The following is an 11,279-nucleotide window of genomic DNA, read 5'->3' on the forward strand; positions in this document are numbered from 1 at the left end:
AATAAAAGATCAAATGAAAAAGGAGAAGAATAACTTAAGTCCAACCTTCCCCCCATCTTACCTATCGAGTTCGATGCGTAAGTTATATATCAGGAAAGAAGACAAAGCCCTTTTACGACTATATAACACCTGGAAGGGATCTGTGGATAGCGACTTGGGATAGTAGAGAGAAAAGGAAAGTCCAACCGCTCATGGACGGTCGGGGATTGAACGCTGACTTGCACGAAGCCAGACCGTCGCTCTAACGGGAGTCGGAACATCGTCCAACGCCAGTATATATGTGTTCATAAAAAGATATACAGACTCCTAGCGTGTGTAAAGATCTGGCGGGGGTGTGAGGGGATCCACAATGGCCTGATACCATCGCCTCCTAATGGATGGCGGACTTAAGACCATTATCATCCCGTACCTCGGGACTCCAGACGGGCACACAGCTCTGGATGCTGCCACACGTAGACGAGATGACCGCAGAAGCAGCATCCCATCCGTCGGTGGGATGCTGGCTTGATATCCGCCGCTATCGTACAGTCGCGCGGGAAGCGGGAACTTGGTTCATGGCTCACATCTGACACTACAAAATCGAGACGTATAATCTTTTTATGATAGGCAGCCATACTGGTAATTATATTACTTGTCGGCAGCGATTAAAACGATAGATTATAGCGAGTTTAAGTGGCAGAAGCTCAGGCCAACGCCAAGTGAGATTACTAATCAGGAAGCACTTAACAGATACTCGCATACAAAGTCAAACAGCAACAAATCATTGAACCTAAGCATTTGCGTCTGCTGCTGCATGTTAATGGGCTGCTGCTGCTACTGCTGCTGCTGCTGCTGCTGCTGCTGCTACTGCTGCTGCTGCTGCTGCTGCTGCTGCTGCTGCAGCTGCTGCTGCTGCTGCTGCTACTGCTGCTGCTGCTGCTGCTGCTGCTGCTGCTGCTGCTCCTGCTGCTGCTCCTGCTGACAAGAGTTGTGGTGGAATAATGATGCTAATGGAAGTGTGGTGGTGGTGGTGGGAGAGTGTGGTTGTAGTGTGGTGGTGGCGGTAGTTGATACGGACTTCATATCAAGTTCAAGCTGTACCCAAGTACTTGTATTGGTCGGTACAGCGACGGCTTCGCTTATTGCATGTCGGGGTTCGATGCCCGATGCTCCAAGTGGTTGGGTACCATTCCTTCCCACCTTCGCATCCCAGATCCTTAACCTCATATCCCTTCCAAGTGCTAAGTAGTCATACCTCCCTTGCACTTTCTCCTCATAATTACCTTTTAGGTTGATAGTTACTGTTACAGTAACAAACGTAACAGATAGTTACGTTTGCCTTTCCACTGGAGACTTTCGGCGAAGTGGAGATGGGGGGAGGGGACCCGCTGCATGGGTAACAGCTTCTCCCCCCGTGCCAACCTATCCTGGCTTTGCGCCCTGGAGAGGCCACTCCAGACCGATAACCAGAGCGCAACTTCATTGTCTCCTGAGACTAATGGATGCCTCCTACTACTTCTTCTACTATTTCTACTATTATTTCTACTTCTACTACTACTGTTTATATTATATAGGAACATGAGGATATATAATATCTGGACGGGCACACTGTGTATCACATATCCCGTAGTTCTGACCAAACAAATAGCTGATGACAGCACATTTTAATGCACAGTTAATGGTGGTGGTTAGCAGACGTCCGGCTTAACTGCGGGGGTAACAGGCAGTTAGTGATGGGGCAATTACTTCACAGTGTGAAGGCGCAGATAAAGCCAGGTTACTCCGAGAGACGCGAGTGAGGAGAGTGTGAGGGGCCAGCGACTGACTCTCTCCCTCAGCCTCCTACAGGTAGATCTGCGCTTCTCGCCCTCTCACTCCCTCTCTCCTTGATGGAAGATGCTGCTGTTGGCCTCTCACTCCCTCTCTCCTTGATGGAAGATGATGCTGCTGGCCTCTCACTCCCTCTCTCTCTGATGGAAGATGCTGCTGTTGGCCTCTCACTCCCTCTCTCCTTGATGGAAGATGATGCTGCTGGCCTCTCTCTCCCTCTCTGATGGAAGATCAGATGCGGCCATGCTGCTGGCCGCATCATGGGTTCTTAAATGTAAAATCATCTAAATCGTTCAGTGGTTTATACTAATGCAGAAATCATCTAAATAAATCAGTACTTGAATAACACGACTTTGACTTATAAGATGACGTATTTACAGCCTCGGAAGACTTATCTCGCACACACTTCATCACGGAGCAGTTTAGGTATTCACCAAAGTTGCTGTTTCAACGCCATCTCTGAAATGATAATTTAGATGAATAGCTAAACGACACCTTAACAATATGACAAATACCCCGTGACAATTACCAAGTATTCGCCTGAGAAATAATTCGATAATCTGAGCAACCTGTCGACGACAAATTACCTACAGATTATTAAATCGAATACCTTTGCATGAGGCGAAGCCGCCGGTTGAGTTCACTCAACCACAGTCTGGTAATTAAGATCCCGTGTGAGCTGTGAGTGCACAGAATGCTCAAGTAGGGAACATTTACAGAGTGTAACAAAAAAAAAGTACGTGGGTGAGCGAGGGGTTACTTACAGAGATCAGTGGTTATATACACTTGAGTTACGACTTTATGAAGAAGTTGAGTGCAAAGGTAACTCAAGTCTGAATTAGTGTAACTTTGTGGTGGCCCCCAAGGCAGCCTGCAGACACAACAAACAAAGACCTTCAACAGCTCTGTATATAGACTCAAGAGAGCGCCTGAGATCAACTTCAGAAGCGTTACTAAACTTAATGTTCGTCTTCCTCCTTCTGTAAGGTGGGGTTACATGCAAATGCTCGACCTCAAGAAGGCTACAAGTATCTCTCGGCCCCTTACACTACCACAACTACTACCACTACCACAACTACCACAACTACACTACTACTACTACTACCACCACAGCACAACGTACTTGTGGTGGTACAGATTACGAATAAGTTTGCGATTCTAAATCTGATCTTAATGCCATAATACGCTGATTTATATCAGATTTCTATGTTTTGGTTCAAAAGTCAAAATTGTCTTTATTACTTTCATTATGCTTTCTGAATTAACATAAATTTCATCTTAGGGAAAAGGGGGCGCTCGAAGGTAAATTAATTCCTTGCTTAAGAACAGCGTCGGTGATAAATAAAGAGACAAAGAGATAAGAAGAGAAGGAGGAGAAGAGAGGAGGAGAAGAGAGGAGGAGAAGAGAGGAGGAGAAGAGAGGAGGAGGAGGAGGGAAGCAGTAAGAGGAGAGAGAGGAGTGGCTGTAATGGTGGTGAGAGCATTTTAGGTTTATGGTAATAGACGAGTTTAATGTTACCATGGCGGAAAGGCTTCTATACGAGTCTTGTTAGCGATAGTTTGTGTGGTATAGTTACCCACGACGCAATTCTTCTGGGGAGTAGTGTTACCAGCCAGAGATGACTCCTGTGGCAGTGTTATTGACTACAAATCAAAATACAGGTGTGAATCAGGAGCAGGTAGCAACAGGTGCCTCAGATGTGAGTCAGGAGTTACGTAGCAATACTCACAGGTAACCCCCCCCCATCCCCCCTTCAGGTCCATATATTCAGGTGTTCCCAGGTCCTGTATAGACCTCATAAAGCGACCACCACTTACAGTAACCCAGCTACCATGGTAGTGGAAAATATTATTACCTGATCTACCTTCTTCACTTGCATCATATTTTGTTCTATCTCATCCTCATCCTTCTTCCTCCCCCCCCCCCCTCCCCCCCCTTCTCATCCTCCTTCTCCTGCTCTCTCTCAGCCTTGAGCTTCCCCTAACACATACACGGACATGCTGATCTACACAAGCTCATGCCAAAGGGATTTGCACATGCAAATCCAGGCCGACTTAAAGCGTGCTGGGGCATCACGGGGCATACATATATAGTGAGCAGGGCATAGATTAGCCAGGCGTACCCAGTGTACAAATAGCAGCGCTCTGGCGAGAGCGTTTGGGCATGTTCTTCCTCCCCCCCCCCTCCCCTTGCTACCATGTTCTTTCGGAGAACACTGATGGCGGGCCGCCAGGCAGCGGTGTGTGGTTCTTACGTTCTCTGATGAACGTGGAACAGGATGGAAGTAGGTCAAACAGAGAACAACAGGAAAAACAGAACCATACAAATATGGCTAATGTAACATGACCGGACAATAATAACCAGAAGGGAAGTAGCACAACTATACAGAGAGAGAGAGAGAGAGAGAGAGAGAGAGAGAGAGAGACAGACAGAGACAGAGACAGACAGAGAGAGAGGAACAGATATCCCAACAAACTTCCAAGTTCATCTACCCCCTAAATAATCACCTATTCCACTTCACCCACAAACACAAATCTTACCGGAACAGTAATACAAAGATATATAATTGACTTGATATATAATTGACTTGATATATAATCCACACAATCCACTTGAGAATGGTCCAAGACGGACCGAAACGTCGTCGTCCCTTCATTCCCTAGTATGTAGTTTGGTCACCATATTTCAGCCACGTTATTGTGACTCCTCGTCTGCACAAAGATATATATATATATTCCCACACACAAAGTACTCCCACTACACACTCATTCGTAATAAACCTATACGAACGTTAAACCTTACTCACAATGACGAAATATTCCTTAGGTCGCTTGGACAATTAGAGAGAATACTCGTAGCCCTAGAATATATATATTTAAGATCCAGATATTCCAGTTTTGATATAATTACAGAGTTGAGACTAATCTTAATAATTTATTAAGTAGCTGGGGTGATTGCGGTCGGTAATCACAATGTTCTGATGGGTGAGTAATTGACTCGGTAAAGATGTTATTATCATACAGCTGTGAAGCAAGATCCAGGAGGCTTTCAGTCCTCATCTGGGGGAATGGTTCGATGCTCTCATCTTGGGGACGGGTGGATGCTGGGCATCTTGGGGACGGGTGGATGCTGGGCATCTTGGGGACGGGTGGATGCTGGCATCTTGGGGATGGGTGGATGCTGGGCATCTTGGGGACGGGTGGATGCTCCGAGAAGACGTTAGATAAGATGCAGGTGAGGCTGGGCGCATGGTTACAGGAATTCAACCCAATAAGTGCAAGATCATGAGGATGGAAGCTAGTGCACGGAAGAACAGAGGAAGAACACACGTAGAAGCGGAGGAACTGATCATTGTCAATGAGAGTCATCTCTTTAATTCCTTATCATGTTGTGTTTATAGATCTGAGGCCAAAGAGCTTGTATATATGGGTACAGCTAGATTTATGAACCCTCTTCTGTGACTCCAAACCTCTCTGTCACACACACACCTGACTGTGTCACACTTCTCTGTCACACACACACCTGACTGTGTCACACTTCTCTGTCACACACACACACCAGACTGTGTCATCCTTCTCTGTCACACACACACACCAGACTGTGTCACACTTCACCGTCACACACACACACCAGACTGTGTCACTCTTCTCTGTCACTCATACCTGACTGTGTCACACTTCTCTGTCACACACACACCAGACTGTGTCACACTTCTCTGTCACACACACCAGACTGTGTCACACACACACCCAGACTGTCACACACACACACCAGACTGTGCCACACTTCCCTGTCACACACACACACACCAGACTGCATCACACTTCCCTGTCACACACACACACACCAGACTGTGCCACACTTCACTGTCAACCAGCCACCTGAGGCGCTAAATCAGAGCGCCTACAGCTTTATCAGCGCCCAAACAAAGCAAATACTTAATAGCTACGCCCCTCCAGAAGACCACAATCCCTCACAATACCTGTTCAATATAAGATGCAATACAAGATTCTCCAAACTTTTGTAAACTGAACCTTTTATGTAAACTGAACCTTTTTTGTAAACTGAACCTTTTTTGTAAACTGAACCTTTTTTGTAAACTGAACCTTTTTTGTAAACTGAACCTTTTTTGTAAACTGAACCTTTTTTGTAAACTGAACCTTTTATGTAAACTGAACCTTTTTTGTAAACTGAACCTTTTTTTGTAAACTGAACCTTTTTTGTAAACTGAACCTTTTTTGTAAACTGAACCTTTTATGTAAACTGAACCTTTTTTGTAAACTGAACCTTTTTTTGTAAACTGAACCTTTTTTGTAAACTGAACCTTTTTTGTAAACTGAACCTTTTTTGTAAACTGAACCTTTTATGTAAACTGAACCTTTTTTGTAAACTGAACCTTTTTTGTAAACCCTTTTATGTAAACTGAACCTTTTTTGTAAACTGAACCTTTTTTGTAAACTGAACCTTTTTTGTAAACTGAACCTTTTATGTAAACTGAACCTTTTATGTTTTTCCTTTTTTTTGTGTATATATTTGGTAGGAAGGCCGGCTTTATTATACGTCTGGCAGAGAGGCGCTTTATCCCTCTTCGCTGTAGCACAGAGCTGAGCCACGCTGCTTGTGATACAGACTTTCAATATTCAATTACCGAATATTATACACTTAAAGTTTTGTGTTTCCCGTCTTGAGACTACGATAGCAATTGCTTAGACTTCGAGACTTCGTCTTGAGACTTCGATGGCGATTGGGCTGACTTCGAGACTTCGTCTTGAGACTTCGATGGCGATTGGCCAGACTTCGAGACTTCGTCTTGAGCCTTCGATGGCGATTGGGCTGACTTCGAGACTTCATCTTGAGACTTCGATGGCGATTGGCCAGACTTCGAGACTTCGTCTTGAGACTTCGATGGCGATTGGCCAGACTTCGAGACTTCATCTTGAGACTTCGATGACGATTGGGCTGACTTCGAGACTTCATCTTGAGACTTCGATGACGATTGGCCAGACTTCGAGACTTCATCTTGAGCCTTCAATAACGAATAACCAGAAGAATAATACGAAACGATGTTATTTAATTACATCTCATTCTATGGACACAGCATGGCTGGACACAGGACACAGAACACATAGAAGATGACAGGAGAAAACACGGAGATACAAACATAAAAGATTTTTCTTGTATTTTATCTGAAAATCTTACGAAACAATGAATAAAATCGCAACTAAAACGGCTGTTTAAAAGCTGACACGACAACAAGGAAAGAGCCAAAAGCCACCACACTGTAACCTGGTTAAACAAATACAGTTTTATATCTAAGAGGCGCAGAGCTACTAAGGCGCGAGCGGAAATATCCGTAGGTAATGTTTGTTGACAGCCCAGAGAGACTGTCTCTCAGGTGTGTGGCAGTCACAGCTGGGTGCCACAGTGCCTCTCTCACTCGCAGACACAGCTGGGTGCCACAGTGCCTCTCTCACTCGCAGACACAGCTGGGTGCCTCAGAGTGCCTCTCTCACTCGCAGACACAGGTGGGGTGCCATAGAGTGCCTCTCTCACTCGCAGACACAGCTGGGGTGCCATAGAGTGCCTCTCTCACTCGCAGACACAGCTGGGGTGCCATAGAGTGCCTCTCTCACTCGCAGACACAGCTGGGGTGCCATAGAGTGCCTCTCTCACTCGCAGACACAGCTGGGGTGCCATAGAGTGCCTCTCTCACTCGCAGACACAGCTGGGGTGCCATAGAGTGCCTCTCTCACTCGCAGACACAGCTGGGTGCCTCAGAGTGCCTCTCTCACTCGCAGACACAGCTGGGGTGCCACAGAGTGCCTCTCTCACTCGCAGACACAGCTGGGGTGCCATAGAGTGCCTCTCTCACTCGCAGACACAGCTGGGGTGCCATAGAGTGCCTCTCTCACTCGCAGACACAGCCGGGTGCCACAGTGCCTCTCTCACTCGCAGACACAGCTGGGTGCCACAGTGCTTCTCTCACTCGCAGACACAGCTGGGTGCCACAGTGCTTCTCTCACTCGCAGACACAGCTGGGGTGCCATAGTGTGCCTCTCTCACTCGCAGACACAGCTGGGGTGCCATAGAGTGCCTCTCTCACTCGCAGACACAGCTGGGGTGCCATAGAGTGCCTCTCTCACTCGCAGACACAGCTGGGGTGCCATAGAGTGCCTCTCTCACTCGCAGACACAGCTGGGGTGCCATAGTGTGCCTCTCTCACTCGCAGACACAGCTGGGTGCCACAGTGCCTCACTCACTCCCAGACACAGCTGGGTGCCTCAGAGTGCCTCTCTCACTCGCAAGACTCACCTGTACCCATCCCCCCCCACCCATCCACACGCAAACCACACTCGCAATACTTACCAGCAGTGCCGCACGCAAACAGCACTCGCAAAGACTAGATCGACTTACCTGTAGTTCTGCACGCAAACCACGCACTCAAATGCATTCCAGCGCTTACATACCTGAAAATGAAATATGTATTATTGCATTTGTAATATTCAAACAGATTAAGAAAATTGATTAAGTGGAGGGCGAGAATAATCAACAAGACCTCTAATATATATATATATATAATAGTCCTCTTATATAATATAGGGAGCCGGTCGGCCGAGCGGACAGCACGCGGGACTTGTGATCCTGTGGTCCTGGGTTCGATCCCAGGCGCCGGCGAGAAACAATGGGCAGAGTTTCTTTCACCCTATGCCCCTGTTATCTAGCAGTAAAATAGGTACCTGGGTGTTAGCCAGCTGTCACGGGCTGCTTCCTGGGGGTGGAGGCTTGGTCAAGGACCGGGCCGCGGGGACACTAAAAAGCCCCGAAATCATCTCAAGATAACCTCAAGATAATAACCCTTTTGACGTAAACATTGTCACCCACATTCTTTCAAGTGTATTTAAGGGATTCTGATTCTTAGAGGCAATGTTATAGTTTCTTCGAGAGCTTTTTTGTATTATGTTACTGTATTTATGCAGCTGCCCTAGACTGTATGAAGGGTTACATAGTTTTTGTCAAGAGCTAAGTACGTGTTACTTAAAATAGTTCCCATCTTGCAAGATGGTTAGTCGTACAGAGGTATGTGATCAGTAGTCTGCACTGGTAGACTTTGGGTGCAATATGAGGATATCCTCAAGAACACGAGAGTTAATAAAGTAATTGCAAAGCTCCAGGTACCTCATGCCAACTGGTCTGAAAGGTCTAATAACTGGGCATTCAGTGATGTAGTGCGGGAGATCATGCCGTAGTTCCTGCTCACAGAGTTTGCAACTGGAGTGCTCAGGATTGGGAGATCCATCACCTGCAGCCACCTGCCACAGGTAACGGTAACCCAACCTGATCCTGGCAACCACTGTGTCGCACAGTCTAGTGGACGTTTTGCGCTGCCCATAGATATAGGTTTCAGATCTGAACAAATCATGAACCGTTTTTGTATTAACATATTTAAGTACATATGCATTTGTGCAGCTAACCTAGATTATATGAAGTGGAGTACAGTGTGTCAAAAAAAGTAACTAGGTGATGCTAAAAAATCCCCATCACACAGGATGGTTAGTCATACAGAGGCATGTGATAGGCAGTCTGCACTGACAGACTCCCGATGCATTCTTACGATATCAAAAATGCATCCGGAGTCCTAAATATGCATCCGGAGTCTGCCAGTGCAGACTGCCTATCACATGCCTCTGTATGACTAACCATCCTGTGTGATGGGGATTTTTTAGCATCACCTAGTTACTTTTTTTGACACACTGTACTCCACTTCATATTGTCTATATGTCAAAACAAATCTAGCAAAACAAATTCTACGGTCGCTCAGCATAACATTTCAATAATACATCTACTTAAAAATAAAAACATTAAAAAATTCACAGAAAATTTAAAAACATGATTAACATTATAACATTAATAACATGTTAATAACACCATCAATATTATGGAAGCGTCAGCAACTATCTCCACAACCTCCGAATACCAAGTATAACCCGCCTCTGTAACGTCACCCTACCTTGAGGTGCTTCCGGGGCTTAGTGTCCCCGCGGCCCGGTCCTCGACCAGGCCTCCACCCCAAGGAAGTAGCCCGTGACAGCTGACTAACACCCAGGTACCTATTTTACTGCTAGGTAACAGGGCAAACTGAACATATAAATTATCAACTTTAAAGTACACACGATTCAGGATGACACGGAACTGTAAGTTACAGCCGCCATACTGTAGGGGTTCCCTACACCCCCCCCCCCCCTACACCCCTTATCCACACAACGTCTCCCCCCCATTTAGGGTGTCCGGGCGACCCACAGGGAATTAAGAGAGTCGTTAGTCGTTGTTCCAGTGTAGGTTGATGGGTCGTCGTCCTGAGGAGCCGAACGCTCCACCGTGGAAGAGGAATCCTAGCACTGGGAACCAACGGAATGGGGTTGAGACAGGGTGTAGGTAAGTAAGAAGTAGGGATGGTTGAGAAGTAGAGGGGCGTGAATGATGTCAAGAACTTCCCAGGACACCCTAGTCTTCCAGGACACCCTAGTCTTCCAGGACACCCTAACCTTCTAGGACACCCTAACCTTCCAGGACACACTAGCCTTCCAGGACACCCTAACCTTCTAGGACACCCTAACCTTCCAGGACACACTAGCCTTCCAGGACACCCTAACCTTCCAGGACACCCTAGCCTTCCAGGACACCCTAACCTAACAGGACACCCTAGCCACCTCACAACAGCTCAACACTCCACATAAAACTGTCTCATTCCAGCGCTCTCGGCGTCAAAGGCTCCCCACCCACCGTCGCTCGGCCCAGACGGGTCCGTTGACAACATCTCTCCTGTCATCTCCATCAACACACCTGTCATGCCATCACCTGTCACCTGGTGGACACCTCCGCCAGTACTATCCCAAACTACCCTTCCTCGCCCCATCCCCCTTAAATCCATCCCTTTCTTGGCCTCTTGAGCGCAAGAATAAACTTCTTTACGACTTCGAAAACATGATGGCTAAGGCCCCCTAACCCGATGGTCCAAAGTGGTTTCCGATATCACACAACGCACAGAGAAAACTCACTATAATCCTACTTCCTCATAAATTCTGATGAGTGTAAAGAGGAACGCAAAGAAAGGATAAGGGAGAGCGTGGAAAGGGGGGATCTCTTGCAGGTCTCAGGGTGAAAGGAAAATGGCCCGTTGTATGCGTGTGTGGTTTTCTTTTTAGCGAGATATCGCCCAGTAAGGAGACTTGTGGGGGGGGGGGGGGCGGGAAAACCTCTGAGAGGGGGATTGTTGGGGGATTGTGGGGATGTGTAGGGGTGCTGTGGGGGCAGCACCTGCTGGTAATTGTTGTCCCACTGGACCCCCGTTATTGTCACTATGTTGTCTGTTACAGATTCCCAATACTTGCATTTGCGCTTACACACACACACACACACACACACACACACACACACACACACACACACACCACACACACACACACACACA

General features: G+C 46.9%; 1 protein-coding gene across 1 annotated transcript; it reads right to left on the bottom strand.

Annotated features, from left to right (window-relative positions):
• Positions 1 to 6,472: 6,472 nt before the first annotated feature.
• On the bottom strand, positions 6,473 to 6,829 carry LOC138359538 (serine/arginine-rich splicing factor 4-like). The gene has a single exon (XM_069318879.1). The coding sequence runs from the start codon at positions 6,827 to 6,829 to the stop codon at positions 6,473 to 6,475; it is 357 nt and encodes a 118-aa protein (XP_069174980.1).
• Positions 6,830 to 11,279: the final 4,450 nt, after the last annotated feature.

This window comes from Procambarus clarkii, chromosome 91, assembly GCF_040958095.1.
Source record: "Procambarus clarkii isolate CNS0578487 chromosome 91, FALCON_Pclarkii_2.0, whole genome shotgun sequence".
Lineage (NCBI taxonomy): Eukaryota > Metazoa > Arthropoda > Malacostraca > Decapoda > Cambaridae > Procambarus > Procambarus clarkii.